This window comes from Scyliorhinus canicula, chromosome 18, assembly GCF_902713615.1.
Source record: "Scyliorhinus canicula chromosome 18, sScyCan1.1, whole genome shotgun sequence".
In the NCBI taxonomy this organism is placed as follows: Eukaryota; Metazoa; Chordata; class Chondrichthyes; order Carcharhiniformes; family Scyliorhinidae; genus Scyliorhinus; species Scyliorhinus canicula.
In genome coordinates this window covers 86,772,523-86,794,602 of record NC_052163.1, presented here as the reverse complement: position 1 = coordinate 86,794,602, position 22,080 = coordinate 86,772,523, and the positions used below count along the sequence as shown (strand labels likewise).

Below are 22,080 nucleotides of genomic sequence, written 5' to 3'. Positions count from 1 at the left end.
AAAGTTATTGATGTTGGTGCCCAAGGATCTAAGACTCATTAGAAAGTAATATCCTTTTTATAATGCTTCCTATTAAAAATTTAATTGAGTCAACATTGACTGAGGCCCAGGAGCAAGGTTGCCTGCCTGACCTCTCAGGCAATGCTGCATGGCTCAAGAGTGTAATCCTGAGAGAGTGATTTGTTTAGAGGGGGAGCAATGCTGCTGGAATTGAAAATATATTGAAATTGCGCAAAAACCCCATCATTGGAGTTTGAGATCCTCGAGGCTACCCGTGACCGAGAGAGGAGGAAGTGTGCTAAAGACTCTTGAGAGGCGAGGCTTTCTCGCACTGACTGATAGAACAAAGAACAAACAACAAAGAAAATTACAGCACAGGAACAGGCCCTTCGGCCCTCCTAGCCTGCACCGATCCAGACCCTTTATCTAAACCTGTCGCCTATTTTCCAAGGATCTATTTCCCTCTGTTCCCCGCCCGTTTATATATCTGTCCAGATGCATCTTAAATGATGCTATCGTGCCCGCCTCTACCACCTCTGCTGGCAAAGCGTTTCAGGCACCCACCACCCTCTGCGTAAAAAACTTTTCACGTACATCTCCCTTAAACTTTCCCCCTCTCTCCTTGAAATCGTGACCCCCCTTGTAATTGACACCCCCACTCTTGGAAAAAGCTTGTTGCTATCCACCCTGTCCATACCTCTCATAATTATGTAGACCTCAATCAGGTCCCCCCTCAATCTCCGTCTTTCCAATGAAAACAATCCTAATCTACTCAATCTTTCTTCATAGTTAGCACCCTCCATACCAGGCAACATCCTGGTGAACCTCCTCTGCACCCTCTCTAAAGCATCCACATCCTTCTGTTAATGTGGCGACCAGAACTCCACGCAGTATTCCAAATGTGGCCTAACCAAAGTTCTATACAACTGTAACATGACCTGCCGACTCTTGTACTCAATACCCCATCCGATGAAGGCAAGCATGCTGTGTGCCTTCTTGACCACTCTATCGACCTGCGTTGCCACCTTCAGGGTACAATGGACCTGAACTCCCAGATCTCTCTGTACATCAATTTTCCCCAGGACTCTTCCATTGACCATATAGTCCGCTCTTGAATTAGATCTTCCAAAATGCATCACCTCGCATTTGCCTGGATTGAACTCTATCTGCCATTTTTCTACCCAACTTTCCAATCTATCTATATTTTGTGTATTCTCTGACAGTCCTCCTCGCTATCTGCAACTCCACCAATCTTAGTATCATCTGCAAACTTGCTAATCAGACCACCTATACCTTTGTCCAGATCATTTATGTATATCACAAACAACAGTGGTCCGAGCACAGATCCTTGTGGAACACCACTAGTCACCTTTCTCCATTTTGAGACACTCCCTTCCACCACTACTCTCTGTCTCCTGTTGCCCAGCCAGTTCTTTATCCATCTAGCTAGTACACCCTGAACCCCATTCGACTTCACTTTTTCCATCAACCTGCCATGGAAAACTTTATCAAACGCCTTACTGAAGTCCATGTATATGACATCTACAGCTCGTCCCTCATTAATTAACTGTGTCACTTCCTCAAAGAATTCTATTAGGTTTGTAAGACATGACCTTCCCTGCACAAAACCATGCTGCCTATCACTGATAAGCCTATTTTCTTCCAAATGTGAATAGATCCTATCCCTCAGTATCTTCTCCAACAGTTTGCCTACCACTGATGTCAAGCTCACAGGTCTATAATTCCCTGGATTATCCCTGCTAACCTTCTTAAACAAAGGGACAACATTAACAATTCTCCAGTCCTCCGGGACCTCGCCTGCTGCAAAGATATCTGTTAAGGCCCCAGCTATTTTGCCACTCGCTTCCCTCGGTAACCTGAGATAGATCCCACCTGGTCCTGGGGACTTGTCCACCTTAATGCCTTTTAGAATACCCAAAACCTCCCCCTTCCTTATGCCGACTTGACCTAGAGTATTTAAACATCCATCCCTAGCCTCAACATCCGTCATGTCCCTCTTCTTGGTGAGTACCGATGCAAAGTACTCATTAAGAATCTCACCCATTTCCTCTGACTCCACGCATAAATTCCCTCTTTTGTCTTTGAGTGGGCCAATCCTTTCTCTAGTTACCCTCTTGCTCCTTATATACGAATAAAAGGCTTTGGGATTTTCCTTAACCCTGTTAGCCAAAGATATTTCATGACCCCTTTTAGCCCTCTTTATTGCACGTTTGAGATTTGTCCTACTTTCCCGATATTCCTCCAAAGTTTCATCAGTTTTAAGTCGCCTCGATCTCATGTATTCTTCCTTTTTCATCTTAGCTAGTCTCTCAATTCCACCCGTCATCCATGGTTCCCTAATCTTACCATTTCTATCCCTCATTTTCACAGGGACATGTCTGTCCTGCGCTCTAATCAAACTTTCCTTTAAAAGACTCCCACGTTTCAAATATGGATTTACCCTTAAACAGCTGCTCCCAATCCACATTCCCTAGCTCCTGCCGAATTTTGTTATACTTGGCCTTTCCCCAATTTAGCACTCTTCCTTTAGGACCACTCTCGTCTTTGTCCATGCGTATTCTAAAACTTACGGAATTGTGATTGCTATTCCCAAAGTAATCATCGACTGAAACTTCAACCACCTGGCCGGGATCATTTCCCAATACCAGGTCCGGTATGGCCCCTTCCCGAGTTGGACTATTTACATACTGCTCTAAAAAACTCCTGGATGCTCCTTACAAATTCTGCTCCATCTACGCCTCTAACAGTACATGAGTCCCATTCAATGTTGGGGAAGTTAAAATCTCCCATCACAACCACCCTATTGCTCCTACATCTTTCTATAATCTGTCTACATATTTGTACCTCTACTTCACGCTCGCTTTTGGGAGGTCTGTAGTAATGTCCCAACAATGTTACTGCACCCTTCCTATTTCTTAGCTCTACCCATATTGCCTCAGTGCTCGAATCCTGCATCGTGCCCTCCTTAATCACAACTGTGACATCATCTCTGACCAGTAATGCAACTCCCCCACCCCTTTTACCTCCCTCTCTATCCCTCCTGAAGCATCTATACCCTGGGATATTCAGTTGTCAGTCTTGCCTTTCCCTCAACCAAGTCTCAGTAATACCAATAACATCATATTCCCAGGTACTAATCCAAGCCCTAAGTTCACCTGCCTTACCTGCTACACTTCTCGCATTAAAACAAATGCACCTCAGACCACTTGTCCCTTTGCGTTCATTATCCCTTCCCTGTCAACCCTTCCCCTTAGTCACATTGGTTTAGCTCACAAGGCTAAATTGCTGGCTTATAAAGCAGACCAAGCAGGCCAGCAGCACGGTTCGATTCCCGTACCAGCCTCCCCGGACAGGCGCCGGAATGTGGCGACTAGGGGCTTTTCACAGTAACTTCATTGAAGCCTACTCGTGACAATAAGCGATTTTCATTTTCATTGAGTTTATTATCTAGTACCTTTACTGGCTTTAGTTGTTGCCTCTTTACTGACCTCTAATTTCCTAATCTGGTTCCCATCCCCCTGCCACATTAGTTTAAAACCTCCCCAACAGTGTTAGCAAAAGCACCCCCTTGGACATTGGTTCCAGTCCTGCCCAGATGTAGACCATCCGCTTTGTAATGGTCCCACCGCCCCAGAACCGGTTCCAATGTCCCAAAAATCTGAACACCTCCCTCTTGCACCATCTCTCAAGCCACGTATTCATTCTGACTATTCTTGAATTTCTACTCTGTCTCGTGGCACTGGTAGCAATCCTGAGATTACTACCTTTGAGGTCCTACTTTTTAACTTATCTCCTAACTCCCTAAATTCTGATTGTAGGACCTCATCCCATTTTTTACCTATATCGTTGGTGCCTATATGCACCACAACAACTGGCTGTTCACTCTCCCCCTTCAGTATGTCCTGCAGCTGATCTGAGACATCCCTGACCCGTGCACCCGGGAGACAACATACCATTCGGGAGTCTCATTTTTGACCACAGAAGCGCCTGTCTACTCCCCTATGACTATAGCCCTGCCAGTCTTTTTCTTGCCCTTCTGTGCAGCAGAGCCAACCATGGTGCCATGAGCCTGGCTACTACTGCCTTCCCCTGGTGAGTCATCTCCCCCCAACAGTATCTAAAACGGTATACCTGTTTTGGAGGGAGATGACCGCAGGGGACACCTGTACTGCCTTCCTGCTCTTTCTCTGCCTTTTGGTCACCCATTCCATGTCTCCCTCACCAACCCTAATCTGCGGTGTGACCAACTCACTGAATGTGCTATCCACGACCTCCTCAGCATCACGGATGCTCCAAAGTGAGTCCATCCGCAGCTCAAGAACCATCATGCGGTTTAACAGGAGCTGCAGCTGGACACACTTCCCGCACATGAAGGAGTCGGGGGCATCGGCCGCGTCCCTGAACTCCCACATTGAGCATGAGGAGCATAACACGGGTCTGGGATCTCCTGCCATTCTTACACTTTACCTTGACTGATTACAAATATAATATCAAATAATGAATAAGTGAAAGGAATAAGGATTTTACTTACCAATCACAATACTTACCACAAAGCACAAAGAGTTAAATTTCTCCCAGTTACTGCTAATTGGAGCACTTTCCTTACCAGCCAATCAGGTCACTGCTTTGCTGTGATGTCACTCTTCAAGGTAAGTTTTTAAAGAGGTAAACTTACCTTCCCGCCAGACCTCTGGCCTCTGCTCCCACCAAAACTCTGAAGGCTGCTTCTCCTGCAAGGTAAGTTTTTAAAGAGGTAAACTTACCTACCCGACAGACCCCTGGCCACTGCTCCTGCCGGAAATCTGAAGGTCGCTGCTCCTTATCACCAGAGGATCGACAGCAAGAGAACCTCCCTCCTCCTTATTGATGGCAGATCCTCAATTTGAACTGGGGCCCACCCGTCCACCTGCCCCCCTCCCCTCCCCTCCCCCCACCCCCCACTCCATCACATGTGACGCCCTTGTCCATGGAAGTCTGTGACCGGTTGCTTTTTGGGCTTCGTGCTGGCTAAGTTCTTTGCACGTCACTCGGTAAATACCAGTGACGGTTGGCCAATACCCTTAATTGGGCATTAATTATCCACTTGACGGCTTCAATTATAGAACATAGAACATAGAACAGTACAGCACAGAACAGGCCCTTCGGCCCTCAATGTTGTGCCGAGCCATGATCACCCTACTCAAACCCACGTATCCACCATATACCCGTAACCCAACAACCCCCCCCCCCCTTAACCTTACTTTTATTAGGACACTACGGGCAATTTAGCATGGCCAATCCACCTAACCCGCACATCTTTGGACTGTGGGAGGAAACCGGAGCACCCGGAGGAAACCCACGCACACAGGGGGAGGACGTGCAGACTCCACACAGACAGTGACCCAGCTGGGAATCGAACCAGGGACCCTGGAGCTGTGAAGCATTTATGCTAACCACCATGCTACCCTGCTGCCCCTTGGTGGTGGGAGTTTTCCTGCCCGGACTTTAATCAGGGCAGAAGCAGGAAAGTGATGGAGTCCTCACCCACCACCACCCCACATGATTTAACCGCCTAACCCACCGTGAAGGAGGGCATTAAATTCCATCCAATGAGTGCATATCACTCCAACTACAATAGAAGGATACCCACTTCAGGTACTTTTTCAAATTCCGACACAAATTAATTTGAAGGCAACCATGATACTAGAATAAAACAAGGTTTAGACCATGAGGCCAGTTTTATTCTGTGGAGATACTTTGTGAGAGAACTGAATTAAACACAGTTGAGGACAAATCCAGCCCAAGCTTGATGAAGTCTGTATCTGCTGGCGATGTGACATGATTTGGCCAGACTCACTCCGATCCAATTTCTGGTAGGCAGATATCAACATCACAAAAACAATGAGGGTAATTCTCCCAAAAGTGAACAAAGTCGCTAGTGAGCGCGTGTTTAGCAACGTGTTTCTTGCAGCTCAGAGTGCCGAGAAGCATATGCCTATTCAATGCGACTCGCGTTGCATAAGGGGCCTGAACGGGGAACGCCCGGCCATGGCTGCACATAGCCCCATTTTGTGCAGTGGGGAACGCCACCTGCCGGAACTCCCCAGTGCAGGGAGAGATCTCCAAGGCTCCGGAACAATCCTCCACAGCCCCCCAGCCCAAATGCACGATGGTGGGGGAGGGGGGGGCGGCCGGCAGCTCAGACCTGATCGCACATACAATAACTGCCACCTGGGCACCTTGGCACTGCCAGGGTGCCAAGCTGGTGCACCACCCTGCCCAAATCCAGCTGGGGGCCTCCGATCCCCTGGGAGAGACCCATGAGTGTCGTTCTGTCTGATCCTTGCTTGTGGACAGTAAGAAGTTTTACAACAGCAAGTTAAAGTCCAACAGGTTTGTTTCAAACACTAGCTTTCGGAGCACTGCTCCTTCCTCAGGTGAATGAAGAGGTATGTTCCAGAAACATATATATATATATATATATAGACAATCACCAGGCAGGAATGTTCCCTTCCAGTCGGGGAACACTTCAGCAGTCAAGGGCATTCAGCCTCTGATCTCCGGGAAAGCGTTCTCCAAGGCGGCCTTCAGGACGCGCGACAACGCAAAATCGCCGTGCAGAAAGTTATAGTCAAGTTCCGCACATATGATTATGGCCTCAACTGGGACCTTGGATTCATGTTGCATTACATTCATCCCCACCATCTGGCCTGGGCTTGCGAAATCCTACCAACTGTCCTGGTTTGAGACAATTCACACCTCTTTTAACCTGGGATTACCCCTCTCTCTGCATCTGTAAAGACTTAATTACCTTCAAATGCTCGCATTCAAAGCATTGTCTTGCATTTTGACTTTGCCTATGCATATGTTTCTGGAACCTACCTCTTCATTCACCTGAGGAAGGAGCAGTGCTCCGAAAGAAAGTGTTGGAAACAAACAGTTGGACTTTAACCTGGTGTTGTAAGACTTCTCACTGTGCTCACCCCAGTCCAACGCCAGCATCTCCACATCTTGTTTGTGGAGACCACTGCTGATTGGCGCTCACCCGAGGTCTCCAAAATGAAGGGGATGAATCCCAAAGCCTTAGGCACCTCAGGAATCTGCAAATTAGAGGGAGGTTAGCTGCCTCGCTCGAATATGCAGATTTGCCAAAAAGTGATCCCACCCACAATGGGGGGGATTTACATCACAACGTCTGGTGAGATCGCATTGGATCTCATGAGGTGTGGGGAGCTGTGTAGATTCTGGGAGCAGGGTCTCCCGGCTTTCATTGGCCACACTGCACTGCAGCGAGCTGCTTATCTGGCACAGCATGCCAGAGAGCAGGTATGTGTGTGGTGGGGGGGGGGGGGGGGGCAGGGTGCTGGTGGAAAGCATAGGTGGAACCGGTTGGTGAGGGGGTAGGAGGGGGCAGATGGAAGGAGTAGGTGCAGTCAGACTTTGGGGTGGGGGGTAATGGAGGGGGGTAGTGGAGCTGGTTTGGGGAGAGGGGATGGAGAGGGTAGGTGGAAATGGTCTGGGCTTGGAAGGGGAAGGTGGAGGCGGAGATAGCTAGAGCCAGGGGGTGGGATGGGGGGGGGGGGGGGGGGGGGGGGGGGGGCGGCACTGATGGTGGTGGAAACTGGATAAAAATGGCTCCCTGGTCCAATAAAATGGTGCAGTTCTGAGGTTGGGTATCCGTCAAGGTTTTATAATGGGATAGTTTGTATGGTCTCTCATTAAGAGGTTCAGAGAATTGTATATTTAAACATAGACCTTTTATTGTTCAGCCATAACTATGTACGTATCCCAGGTACTGCCGTGCTGACTCCTTCCAGACTCAATAGGCAGGATTCTCCGACCCTCCCGCCGGTTCAGAAAATCCCCGGGGGGCGGCGCGAATCTCGCCTCACCGCCCCAACGCCGGCTCCCGTATTCTCTGACGCTGTTTTTCGGGCGGGGGCGGGTTCCCATCACGCTGGTGGGGGGCCATTGGTAGCAGCCCCCTCGGCGATTCTCGGGGCCTCGATGGGCCGAGCGGCCGTCCATTTCTAGCCAGTCCCGCCGGCGTGGGTTATGTATGGTCCCACATGGTTGGACCTGGCAGGTAAGTCGACGTAGGTGGTCCTCCGGAAGGGGGGGGATCCGAGGCCAGGGGGGGCCTCCACAGTAGCCTGGCCCGTGATTGGGGCCCACCGATCTGCGGGCGGGCCTGCTCGTGGGGGCACTTCTTCCTTCTGCGCCGGCCCCTGTAAGGTTCCGCCATGGCCGGCACAGTGAACCCCCCCCCCGCCCCCATGCATACGGCAAAATACAACAGCCGGTCTGCGCATGCGCGGAATCACGCTGGCAGTTCGTGCATGCGCGAGATCACGATGGCCGTTCCGCACATGCGCGAACTTGCGCAGTCTCTTCAGCGCTGTCTGGAGCTGCGCCAACCCCTCCGGCGCCCACCTAGCCCCCGAGACAGGTGAGAATTCCTCACCTTGGGGGCTCGTTGACACCAGATTCGTTGGTGCCGGTTTTCCCGCCGGCGTGGGGACTTAGTCCCGGAAGGCAGAATCCCGGCCAATGCCTCAGTATGCGATCATGTGATTCTCTACATCATACTGTGGGTGATTCTGTTCTCCAGTCCCACATTAACCTTTGCTCAGCTACAACAACGAGCAGCTATTGCTTAAACGCACTTACTTGGAATCTGCTATACCTGGTCTGGGAGTGTCTTGGCATTGGGAACAATTCCGTTCCTTAGCACTGACATCCCTCCACTATGTGCGAGGTGGCATGTATAAATTCAAGGGAGGGCAATGTGGCACAGGTGGCATGACGGTCGAGCAGTGATAGATGGAGTCAGAGAGCAAAGCAGAATCATTATCCTGTGAAATACGTTCAGCTTTAATTTTCCTTCATTTTAGGGCACAACAGTTTGAAATTAAAGTCAGACATTCCAGAAAGTTGCAAGTTACTATGTTTTCCCATAGCGCATATTTAACAGTCTCTTCTAACCCTGGTCTGCAGCCAGGTTTATTTGTGCTTCAGTGTTTGCAGTATGCCACCATAATGCAGTGAATGCAGCAAGCTGAACACAGTGTTAACATTCCAGAATGGTTTCCGATTTTGGGCAGCTTTTCCTCTGGGTGCCCTCGAAGCGTGATTTATTAGTCTGTGAGGCATTTTCGCCCTATGTCTAAAATAAATCACCTGTATTTATCTCCAGACATCCCAAAGTGATTACTGCCAATGGAATATGTTTGAAGCCAGCGTTGCAATGTAGAAAATGCGGCAGTCAGTTTGTGCAGAGCGAACCCCCTCATAAAAGCAAGGTGATAATCAGGTGATCTGATTCAGATGTTGTGTAAGGGTTAAATGTTAATCAGGACACCAGGGGAACATCCCTTTTCTTGGGTTATTGCCATGGGATCTTTTTTAAAAACTAGGACCAGAGGACACAATCTCAGACCACAGGGACGATCCTTTAAAACAGAGATGAGAAGGAATTTCTTCAGCCAGAGGGTGGTTAATCTGTGGAACTCTTTGCTGCAGAAGGCTGTGGAGGTCAAATCACTGAGTGTCTTTCAGACAGAGATAGATCGGTTCTTGATTAATAAGGGGATCAAGGATTATGGGGAGAAGGCAGGAGAATGGGGATGAGAAAAATATCAGCCATGATTGAATGGTGGAACAGACTCAATGGGCTGAGTGGCCTAATTCTGCTCCTATGTCTTATATCTACTTTGTTAAATCCACTCATCATATATTGAAGGAAGGCTGAATATGAAACTTGCTTTTTCCTTAAACCAGGTTTAGTTTCAAGACTACAGGCGGGATTTTCTACCGTGGCGTAATTCACAGTGGCAGAGAAAGCCTGCCATTGGTCATTATGGTCCCGCTGCTGTCAACAGGGTTACCCATTTTCATCCCCCCCCCCCCAACTCGCTGGGTGTGGTGGTATGATTAGCATAGCTGCCTGCCATTGGTGCAGAACACCGGCTTACCATTGGCCCTGGTCGGTCATGTGCCTCTCGACCGGTTGGTTGAGACCAGTCATGTGACGGCTCCCCGATTGGTCGAGAGGCTGAGTTAACCCCGCCTCCAGGGCGGGGTATAAATACCCAGTACTCCCGGTGGTCGTCCTTCTACTGTAATCGACCGCAGGGCTAACATCTAGTAGATTAAAGCCATACTTTTGTTCAGCAACTCGTCTCGCGTTCAATTGATGGTACATCACTGGGAAACCCATGGTGGGGGTTCACCTTCGGTGGAACCGGAAGATCCATCAGCAGGAATAGCCGGAAAATTCCGGCCTACAGAGCAAACACACGGATTCCTCTCTTTCCCCCGAACACTCAGTGTGTGAACTGTTTTTTTTTCTACTCTTGCAATAATTCCTTAATCCTTTCCCGCATGGGGGCAATTGCTCTTCATTACCAAAGTAATGCATGCACTCAATTGCAGCACAATTTCAACATTAACACTCTCAATAGGGAAATAATGCTTTAATGCCGCATCAGAATGACAGAAACCCCCCCACCAACAGTGCAGCACTCCCTCAATATTGCACTGGAAGGCCAGCCTAGAATTTGTCTCTCGAGTGCAAGTTGAACACAATCTTCTGCCTCTGAGGTAGGAGTGCTCCAAACCATGATTGACATCTTAGAAAGCACGTTTGAGTCTTGTCGACTCCCGTTTTGATATGCAGATTAGTTCCAATTTTGAGTCGGCATCAGCTTTGAGAAAGTGGGACTCAGGAAGTTTCTAATATGTGAGAGAGTAGAGGAGAGACAAACGTCACATTTGACTTTTAGAGTACTGGAATCCACCATCTTAGAAATTTCCTTTCATTAAAGTTTTACATTTATTTATAGCTGTTGGAGAATCTCAGCAAGCCCCTGGATAGGATGCTAGCCTCATGTCATTGAAAGGGTGATTGCATTTATATTGCATCTTATCACATCTCTTAGAAAATGACAAAGTGCCTCATATATAATCAATTACTTTCAAGTGCACTGACAGTAAAACAAAGCAGTCATTTTTCACACAGCAAGCAGCTGTGGGATGAAAGTCAAGATGCTTGTGTCAGTGGAGTGGTTAAAGAGGCAGGAGGGTTGGCCAGGGCACTGGGAGAAATTCCTGCTCTTTAGTAAGCTGCAACACAGTCCCTTCAGCATCCACCTGCGCTACAGGTGCAATCAGTTTAACCACATCAAAGGCATTGCACCTCTGCACACTCGCTCCGTACTACACTGGAATGTCAGAGTAGTTTATCCATGGAGCATAAACCACATTCTTCTGGTTCTGAGACAGTAATGCTGCAAAGTCATCACTGTCTGAATATGGCCGCCAAGGCACAGCCTGAATAGAATCTTAGGCAGAGATAATGAAATGACAGAAACATTAAATAATTGTTTTGCTTCAGTATTTATCAGGGAGCCAGATCAGGGCCGCGATTCTCCGCAACCACGATGGGTGGGAGAATAGCGGGAGGTCCGCTCCCGCACCTCCCGCTATTCTCCCACCCCCCCAAAATGGCGTGTCCGGTTTTCCGACACGCCACTCGGAGAAACGCGGGCCGCCGTTTTTCACGGCGGCCCGCTATTCTCCAACCCAGATGGGCCGAGCGGCCTGCCGTTCCCGACCTGTTCACGACGGCGCCAACCACACCTGGTCGCTGCCGGCTTCAACATGGCGTGCCAGGTAAGTGTGGGGCCTAGGGGGGGTGGATCGGGGATCGAGCACCACAACCGGGCTCGGGAGGGGACTGGCCCGCGATTGGTGCCCACCGATCGTCGGGCCGGCGTCTCAAGGGGACGCACTCTTTCCCCTCCACCGCCCCGCAAGATCAAGCCGCCACGTCTTGCGGGGCAGCTGAGGGGAAAGACGGCAACCGCGCATGCACGGGTTTGAGCTGTCCAACCCGCGCATGCGCGGCTGACGTCATTAGGCGCCGCCGCGGCGACATTCTTAGCGTGCCGGGCCTTGAAGCCAGGGACAAGGCCCGGCCGCTGAGTTTCCCGGTACGGCCCGCCTATCCCCCCGGGTAGGGGAGAATAGGGGGCCGGGAGAGGCTTCTGATGCCGTCGAGAACCTCTCCAGGTTTCACGACGGCGTTGGGCCTTGCGGAGAATTCCGCCCCCGGTGTCCATCATAAGTTGGAAATGATAGGGCACCATGGTGGCACAGTGGTTAGCACTGCTGCCTCATGGCGCCAAGGACCCAGGTTCGATCCCGGCCCTAGGTCACTGTCCATGTAGAGTTTGTACATTCTCCCCATGTTTGTGTGGGTCTTGCCCCCACAACCCAAAGATGTGCAGGGTGGGTGGATTGGCCACGCTACCCCTTAATTGGAAAACAATAATTGGGAACTCTAAATTTAGAAATTATGTAACCACATTTAAAATGGAGAGAGGAAAGATATTAAATACATTTGTCCAACTGATAGAGGGATGAATCCCCTGGTCTGGATGGATTGCATCTGCAACTTTTACAAGTACTTAAGGAAGAGATAACAGAGGCACTATGTTATACACCTTTCATAGTTTGCTAGGAAACGTTGTAGTACCTGATGACTGCTGATATTATACCTGTATCTAACAAGGGAGATAGTTCACTTAGCTTAACAGTGGTGGAAAGATAATGGAATCTCTGCTGAAGGAACTTTTTAAAAAGCTAGAAATCAAAAATGTAATAATGAGTAGTCAGATCGGATTTCAAAGGTGAAAGCCATGCTTCACCAACCTCATTGAATTTTTGAAAAAAAAAGAGAGCACACAAGGGTAATGTAGTAGATGTAATATATCTAGATTTCCAAAAGGCCTGTGTTAAGGTTCCACAATATATAGTAATGAATAAGATTAACATGTGGGATCAGGGGACAAGTTTCAGAATAGGTAGCTAACTGGCTTCAGGACAATACGTAAAGAATAAGGGATTCAGAGTGGCTGAGGCTTAGAAATGGGTTCCCACAAGGTCCAGTGCTCAGACCACAATCCACAATTTATATTAGCGATTCAGACTTTGGAATCAAAAAACTTTTTCTAAATTTACAGATGGTAACAAATGGGGGTGTGGGGGTTTGGTTTTTCGGTGGGGAGGAGTTATTGGGGAGGTCGGCAACAAGTTAGAATTGGCATATAACTGGTGAGAAAAGTCAATATAGATAAGTCTGAGGTACTACATTTTTAAAGAGATCCCTTGTTACTTGGAAAATGAGCATTTAAATGGGTAGAGGAGCAAAGGAATCTGGGAATACAAATACGCAAATCTCTTAAAGTTGTGACCCTGCTCGATAAGTCCGAAACACAAACAAGTCGAGCACTTGGAGATTATTTCTAGGGGGATGAAATTGAGCAGTTACTATCAACTTGTACCAAACCTTGATCAGACCACACTTGGACCATGTGTAGAGCTGTGGCTACCATATTATAAAAAAAGATATAGAGGCATTGGAAAGATTGCAAATAAAAATAGCAAGCATGACACTAGAATAGGTTATACCTACCAGGATAAGAGTAAACTTGGAGAGAGCATTTCCATTTGCAATGAAGAGCTAAACTAAAAAGCATCAATATTACATTCATTTGTTCAGCTGGAGTCAGGTGATTGGCTCATTGTCTGCTGATGCGTGGTCCTGAACCGTTTTTTTTGGTGTTTATTTTGTCAGTGGTTGTTTGCTTATGCTTTTCACTCTTGCGAAGCGTGAGAAGGGAGGTCTGAATGGCAATTGAACCGGCGCTGTTCCTATTCCAAACGACACGCTCGCCACCAAATCAACTGAGATAACTGCACGCCTTCTCCAATACAAGAGAATTGCCAATGTGTCAAGCAGAGAATTCTGAAGAGGCTTCCCCTTATTCTGAGGCTGTATCCCCTGATTCTGGACTCACCAGCCAGGGGAAACATCCCATTCACATCTACCCTGTCTCACCTTGTTAATAATTTTGTAAGTTTCAATGAGATTAACTCACAGTATTTGCAACTCTAGAGAATACAGGCCCATTTTCCTCAATAGACAATCCCACTATTCCCAGGGATCGCAGGAAGAATAAGGGGAGACTCAATTGGAACATGAGCACTGGCATGGACTGGTCAGGCCAAACAGCGTTTCTATGCGAATAAAAACAAAAAATGCTAGACAAACGCAGCAGGTCTGAAAGGATGGAGAAAGAAACAGAGCTAGCATTTCGAGTCCATATGATTGTCTTCAATGTTTTCAGTCCAAAGATGTGCAGGTTAGGTGGATTGGCCATGCTAAATTTGCGCTTGATGTCTAATGGTTAGGTGGGGAAACGTGGTTTTGGGTATGGCGCTCTTCCAGAGCATGGGTGCAGACTCGATTGGTCAAATGGCCTCTTGTGTACTATAGGGATGCTATCGATATTTTCTTGTCTATTGTGTATAATTCTCGGTAAAATCCTCTTCACAATTGATTACTTCCAAACTATCTCCATTCTTGGCGCAATCCAGACTGTGGGGATATGATCTTAAAATAGCTGAATCCGGAAGCGGTTTTGTGGGAATCTGGGATTGTGTGCCCCAAAAGGGATAAAGCAGGTAAATGGAGTTGAGGTACAGCTCAGGGATAACCGAAATGAATAATGAAGAAAGCTAGTGTGGCTGAACGTTTCTGTGTTTCTACATCAAACAGAAAATGGGCTGAAAGTTCCACGTTGGATAAAGGATATTCTCTCCTCAGGATATACAAGCCTAATATTTGGATACGCATTTTAATATTCTACAAAATGTGCTCCTGAAAAATGAGACCATTGCCTCATTTACCCAGGCTTGGCAGTTTCTCTGAATATCAACAAGCGTTGTGACCACAGGAGCCTGTCCAGACTTGTATTTGGAGAGGTTGTTATTATTAGGTCTTAACCGTTATTGCAATGGGAGGAGAGATGTCAATGAAAGATTCTGGGCCTGAATCTGAAACTGTGCTGAATCAGCCAGATTGTTTATCTCTCCATTCACTGAAAGGATGCGATTCTTTACCTTGACCTCAGGAGTGACCTCAAAGGTGGTTGAAGGAGAGCCTGGCAAGCTGCGTTTTATGTTTTTTCTTATATTCATGTATTTCTGGTCAAATCATTCAAATGGTCATCATTCTTTGCTGGCTTTTATTCAACATGACTGGTGTGTTCCACCCACAAGCAGACTGTCTCTCTTTCAAGTTGTAATGGAAAAGTATTAGAAATTAAATCTCACAATTGAATTAGAGGAAAGGATTTATAAAATCCAAAGTTTTTATGGAAGAGGCTCCTTCTCTGCTAGGATCTATTGATCTTGTCTCAGGCAGTTGCCTACTAGATGTTACTATAAGGATGCCACAACTTTGCATATTCTTTCTCCCTCACCCATTAGCAAGTGCTGACTCATGCTTATATAGGTTGTTTTAGACTTCACCCCCTTTTTAGTTTTTTTAAGAAGCTTTTCATTACAGCCTTGTTTGCACTTCAGCTCTACTCTTTTAATCTATGAGCATGCAGTGCGGAGAGGGGAAGGAGAAGGACCATCTCATGAATCTGCTTCTGGGCCTGACCAAACTTTCAATCAACAGATCCAGGCTGGGGTCGACCGAGGGGGCCATCCAACCCAACTGTCTTCCCTTCCACCGCAGCTACACTTACGATGGGGTGTCCCTGGAAAGGGAACACGCGGAGCCCACTGACACCATCAAGGCCTTCCCTACCCAGTGGGCACTGTGGGGACTAGGGTGCATTATCAGTCCATTTAGTCACATTTTGATTTGATGCTTTAATTTTCATTTTTTTTTTAAAATTTAGATCACCCAATTATTTTTTCCAATTAAGGGGTAATTTAGCGTGGCCAATCCACCTACTCTGCACATTTTTTGGGTTGTGGGGGCGAAACCCACGCAGACACGGGGAGAATGTGCAAACTCCACGTGGACAGTGACCGAGAGCCGGGATCGAACCTGGGACCTCAGCGCCGTGAGGCAGCTGTGCTAACCACTAGGCCACCGTGCTGCCCTTTAATTTTCATTTATGATTCGTTTTTTTTTCTTTAAGGCAGTGTCCTTTAAGGAGCTGTCCTTTCAATTTGTCCCTCAGTTTGTTTGATTTACTTTAATTGGTCAATTGTTGTACTCTCTCTATTCTAAAGTACTAGATGGGGACTCGAACTGGGCACCTTTTTTTGTTGTTTGGCTTCATGCCCCAATGGTTAGTCCACCTGCTGACTGAGTCAATGATAAGAGTTCTCTCAATCTTTCTGCAATGTTGAACTGTTTTATTTCAAAGTTCAAATATGGCTTTTCTGAGGGAAGGAATAGTCAGTTTTCTGTTGGTTTCCAAACCCCTGCTAATTGTCCAGGCACAAGTCATAGCAACCTTAATAATTGAAAATAAAAATTTTTGTATTCTGGAGGAGTGCTCACTTAGTACTGCACCAGCCACGTTTCTCCAAACGTCTAATAGCCCCGACTGTGCCAATGTTGCACATGCACATTACACCCAAGACTTTTGTGAAGAATAATGGCACTTTAATGTCACATTATTGAGATGTTTTGTTCTGTGGAGCCTTGACCACGAGAAAACGGGTGGACTCTGTCAAAACTCCTTTCACTTAGGATTCTTACAGCTCGGAGAGTAAGGGATCATTACCTGGTACGAGATTTAATCCCAGTTCCCTGAACAGAAAGGCCTGTGTCATGATATGCAAACACGCAACCAATGAACACTCAGAATAGGACACAACCAATGGGCAGTCAGGACACTCAGAGGTGGCATCACCACAAGGGGGCATGACATAAAGACTATAAAAGGGATGAGGCAATCATACCCTGCCTCTTTCCACAGACAGACATCTAGAGAGTTAGACAGGGTTGATCAGCAGCATCACATCCCAGCACGTGGCTTAGAGCAAGCTGGTACAGTTAGACTGAGTTACTACAATTAGATTAGCAGAGAGTCAAAAACATTTGGGAACTGTGTTACTAGTTCAATAAACACGTTGAACTAATTTCAGAGTCTGGAGCATCCTTTAGTTAAGACTGCATCAAGTATCGGCCTGTGTTATCCGAAGCAGCATAACACAACAGCCTGCACCAGGATTACTGAGCCACTCACTTCAAATTGAAAAATAATATCCCATTAGTTAAAGCTAAGACTTTTGTTGGCCACTTTGGTTTAAAATGTGCACAATTGAAATCTTATTCTTTGTTTCTCTATCCTCTCTTTTCAGACTTAAAGTGAGTCCTATCTGAAAACGGCTGTTACGCTGGTCCAGGCCTTGGCTTCCAGGCCAGTGTTAAAGGTCATCACCAAGGATGCTGTTACCAAGTTACTTGATGATGCCTCCGGTTGTCTTTGCAATGGCTTTGTTGTCCTTGGTGCTGGCTGACTCCACTATTGAAGGTAAGCCTTTCCTATTTGGTGAAACTAGTGGTGATACTACTGAAAGCGATCGACAAGATGATGTAGAAAGAAAAAAAAATGATTGAATATCACCATTGCGGTAATTTATCAGCCTGACTTTTCGAAGAGTGATTGATAAACTTGTGTTATATTTACGATATTATTCATATTCTAATTTAACAGTGAAACAGGCTCAAGAAACTGCAATGCACACTGCTGTTCCTGTGTTCGTATTCTTTTCCTTTGAGGGTTCTGATTCTAGTTGATGTAAAGATCCATGGGTGCTGTCTGCTATCCTGTACCTCACTCTTGTGAGATCAACAAACAGTTGGACTTCCGGAGGCGACCATGGTGTGAGTGGTCGTATGCAGAGAAGTGTAGCTGAAGGCCGGAGGAGAGGTATCCCCCCATGAGTGGCATGTCTGCTGGTGACCAAACCCGGCAGAAGAAGGTGAAAGACCTGGCCAAGGAGTTGGAAGAGACCTGTGACGTAGCAGCTATGGGAAAGATGTCAGAGGGGGAAGGGTCAGTGCAAGTTGGAAGGCCCAGATGGAACAGTTGATGGCCTTCATCAGGGAAGAGCTCCATCAGCAGAGGAAGGAGCTGCAGGAGGACAGATCGAAGGGGCTGTGGCATCCCTGAAGGGATCGATGGAGAGGGTGGAAAAATGTCTGGAGGCACAGGGGTCGCATATTCAAGAGATGGAGAGGGTGATGTCGGAACACAGCGGTAGAGTGGTGGCACTGGAGGCAGAGGTGAGGCGCAAGATACTGAGAGCAAAGGGGGAGGAGCAGGAAAACAGGTCGAGAAGGCAGAATCTGCGAATAGTCGGCCTGCTTGAAGGAGCCACGAAGTAAGTTTTGAGGATGCTGGTGGTAGAGGGGGTGCTGAAAAACAACCTGGAGGTGGACAGAGTGCATCGGCCTCTGAGGTAGAAGCCAAGAGCTGGGGAGCCGCTGCGGGCGGTGATCATGAGACTCCACAAGTTTTTGGAGAAAGAGAAGATCCTGCAGTTGGCCAAAGAGAAGTGGAATTGTGAATAGGAGGGGAACAAGGTCCAAATATACCAGGACATTGGAGCTGCACTAGCAAAACAGAGTGCGGGGTTCAACAGTGCTGGAGCGGTGCTGTATCGACGGCAGATCAGGTTTGGGGTGCTCTACCCGGCGAAAATATCGGTAACTTTTGATGGCCGGTAATACTATTTTGAGATCCCAGAAGTGGCCAATGACTTTATCAAGGAGCAGAAACTGGGGGAGAACTGAACATTTTTGGCAGATGGAGGACGTTCCCCACCCCCCACCCTACTCCTTTGGGGCAGAGCCAAAAGGGGAAGATGGCGAATGGTAGAGGGAAATGGAGGCGCAAGCCTCCGGTAAGACTTGTAACATGGAATGTGTGAGGGCTCAATGGACGGGTGACAAGATCTTGGGTCTTTGCGCACCTCAAGAATTTGAAGGTATAGGTGGCCTTTTTCCAGGAGATGCACCGCCGCGTGAAGGATCAGGGACTGGATTGTCTGCATCCTCGGCCGAAATCGCGGCCGGCGCGGGGGCGAAGAATCCTGCAAGAAATCAGAACCTGCGCCAGTTCACCGATTCTGCGAGCTCCCTGGGGCCATTGCCAAAGGCCCACTCCGGAATTCTCCGCCCCTGCCCGGTGACAGTCCCGACTGCGTCGAACTATCGTGCTCCAGCCAGTCGGGATACTCGCGTGGTGGCTGCAGACTTGCCACCCTGGTCGGGTGCGGGCCAATCGGAGTGAAGGGAGGGCCTTATAGGTGGCTGGGGAATGCTTGTGCGGAGGTTGAGGATTGGGCATGCGGCCGATCAGGAGGGTCTCGTTTTTGGGTCTAGCTCCGCGGTCCGAGTCTGCCATGGAGCACGGCGCGGCCGCTGGAGGCCGCCGCCATGCGCATGCGTGGCCTCTGATCCGGACGTACGGGGGCCTGTATCTGCAGCAAAAGCTGCGAGATCTACTCCGGGTCCCTGCTAGCCCCCTGCAGGGCTTGGGATTTGTGTCCCTTTGATCCAAGTTTTTCTGGCGTAAAACTCTACCGTTCTAACGCTGGCTTGGGGACATAGTCCCAATAATGGAGAATCCAGCCCCAAGTTAGGCTGAGAAAGGGATGGGTGGGTCAGGTGTTCCACTCGGGGTTTGATTCAAAGTTGCGGGGTTGACTATTCTGATGAGCAAGAAAACAGGGTTTGTGAGTGTAAAGGAAGTGAGGGATCCGAGTGAGAGGTATGTGTTGGTGTGAGGGGAGTATTGGAGGGTACGCCGATGGTGTTGGTGTATGTATGTACACTGAATTGGAATGATGTACGTTTATGACGGGGCTGCTGGCAATGATTCCGGACTTTGCCACATACAAGTTGATCATGGGAGGAAATTTCAATGGTGTTCGAGAGCTGAGGGTAGATATATAGAGTCCTCGGTCAATGGGTAGGATACAAATGGCAAAGGAGCTGGGGGATTCATGGGAAAGGTGGGTATGATGAATCCGTGGCTCTTTAAGAACCCAAGGGGAAGGGAGTACTCCTTTTTCTCACATGTTTATAGATGTATTCAAGAACCTTTGTGGTGAGTGGGAGGTTTTGGTTGGAGTGGAGGGGCAGAGTACGGGGGATAGTAATCTTGGACCATGCATCCCATTGGCTGGAGATTTGGCTTAGATCAGGATGGGAGCAGAGGCTGGGGTGGAGGCTCCATTCGAGGTTGTCGATGGATAGAGGGTTTTGTGATAAAGTGCGGTCGGTGATTAAAGACTATGTTGAGTTGAACCAAAACGGGGAGGTGGCGGCAGCAACATTTTGGGAAGCATAAAGGCGGTGGTCCAAGGGGAGATTATCTTGTTCAAGGCACATGAGGATAGGGAAAGGAGGGAGGAATGTGAGCAGTTAATGAACAAGATAGTTGAGGTAGATAGGGAGTACTCGCTGGTGCCCACCATGGAGGGATTGGTGAGGAGGAAAACGTTGCAGGGGCAATTTGACAGGTTGATGATGAGGAGAGTGGTAGGGCAGCTGTGCAGGGCAAGGGGGGCGCAGTACGAATACGGGGAGAAGGGAAGTTAGCACATCAGCTTCAGAGAAGAGCTGCATCCAGAAAAATATTGAAGATACGGAATGGGGCAGGAGATGCTGTTTTGGAGCTGGGGAAGAAAAATGAGGCATTTAGGGATTACTATAAGTAGTTGTACAGGCGGCCACAGGAGGGCGAGGAGGGGGACAAGGGGCATTTTTTAGATGGATTTAGTTGGAGGAAGAGAAGAGGCAGGCACTAAAGGAGGTATTGGACAGTATAAGGGGTATTAAGTCGGGGCATGAAGTCGGGAAAGGCCTTGAGGCCTGATGGATACCTAGTGGAATTTTATAAGGAGCTTGGAACGGGTCTGGCATCGGGGGGGGGGGGGGGGGGGGGGGGGGCGACTGGAGACAATGACACAGGCAACAATCACATTGATACTAAAGAATGGGAAGGACCCATTGGTATTTGGGTAATATAGACCCATATACATAGATACATAGAAGATAGGAGCAGGAGGAGGCCTTTGGCCCTTCAAGCCTGCTCCGCCATTCATCACGATCATAGCAGATCATCCAACTCAATAGCCTAATCCTGCTTTTTCCCCATAGCCTTTGATCCCGTTCTCCCCAAGTGCTATATCTAGCCGCCTCTTGAATATATTCAATGTTTTAGCATCAACTACTTCCTGTGGTAATGAATTCCACAGGCTCACCACTCTTTGCGTGAAGAAATGTCTCCTTATATCTGCCCGAAATGATTTACCCTGAATCCTCAAACTGTGACCCCTGGTTCTGGACACACCCATCATTGGTAACATCTACCCTGCATTTACCATGGCTAGTCCTGTTAAACATTTATAAGTCTCTATGAGATCCCCCCCTCATTCTTCTGAACTCCAGCGAGAACAATCCCAACCTTCTCAATCTCTCCTCATATGACAGTCCCGCCATCCCTGGAATCAGTCTGGTAAACTTTCGCTACACTCCCTCGAGAGCAAGAACATCCTTCCTCCGAGAAGGAGACCAAAACTGCACACAATCCTCCAGGTGTGGCCTCACCGAGGCCCTGTATAATTGCAGCAACATATTGCTGTTAAATACGGATGTGAAAGTGCTGCCTAAGTTGGTGGTGGGAAGGATGGAAGATTATGTCCCGGGAGTGGTTGCAGGGGACCAGACAGGCAGCTCTCTAGTAATATAAGGAGGCTGTTAAATGTGATCATGGCTCCGTCAAGAAACCAGGTACTGGAGGTGGTGTTGTCCATGGATACGGGGAAGGCATTTGACTGGGTGGAGTGGCGGTGCCTATTTGAGGTCCTAGGAAGGTTCGTGTTTGGGGTGACATTTGTGACATGGGTGCGCCTGTTATACGTGGCACCAGTGGCAAGTGTACAGATCAACACTATGGGTACACAAAACTTTGAACTGCACAGCTGTCACCGCTGTTGTTTGTGCTGGCTATAGATCTTCTGGCAATGGCCCTTAGGTGGTTGACAGAGTTGCAAGGGATTACAAGGGGGAGCAGGGAGCATTGGGTGTCGCTATACGCGGACGACCTGCTTTTGTACATCTCGGACACGCTGGAGAGCAGGGGAAGATTATGGGCCTGTTGGAGAAGTTCAGGCACTTAAGAAATTCAGGGCAGCAGTGATTATCCAGACAGCTGTTCTTGAAGTTCCTGAATAAGTGTCGAAACTTGA

The 22,080-nt window shown here is 48.1% G+C and overlaps 1 protein-coding gene across 36 annotated transcripts in view; it reads left to right on the top strand.

Annotated features, from left to right (window-relative positions):
• Window positions 1–22,080, top strand: part of LOC119952981 (receptor-type tyrosine-protein phosphatase S-like) — a 561,150-nt gene that overhangs the window by 157,330 nt on the left and 381,740 nt on the right. For all 36 annotated transcript variants that reach the window (XM_038776673.1, XM_038776700.1, XM_038776702.1 and 33 more), the window contains one exon: window positions 17,179–17,351. In XM_038776673.1, coding sequence (XP_038632601.1) covers window positions 17,264–17,351 — 88 coding nt within the window. In that variant the 5' untranslated portion in view covers window positions 17,179–17,263. The remainder of the gene's footprint in view (window positions 1–17,178; window positions 17,352–22,080) is intronic.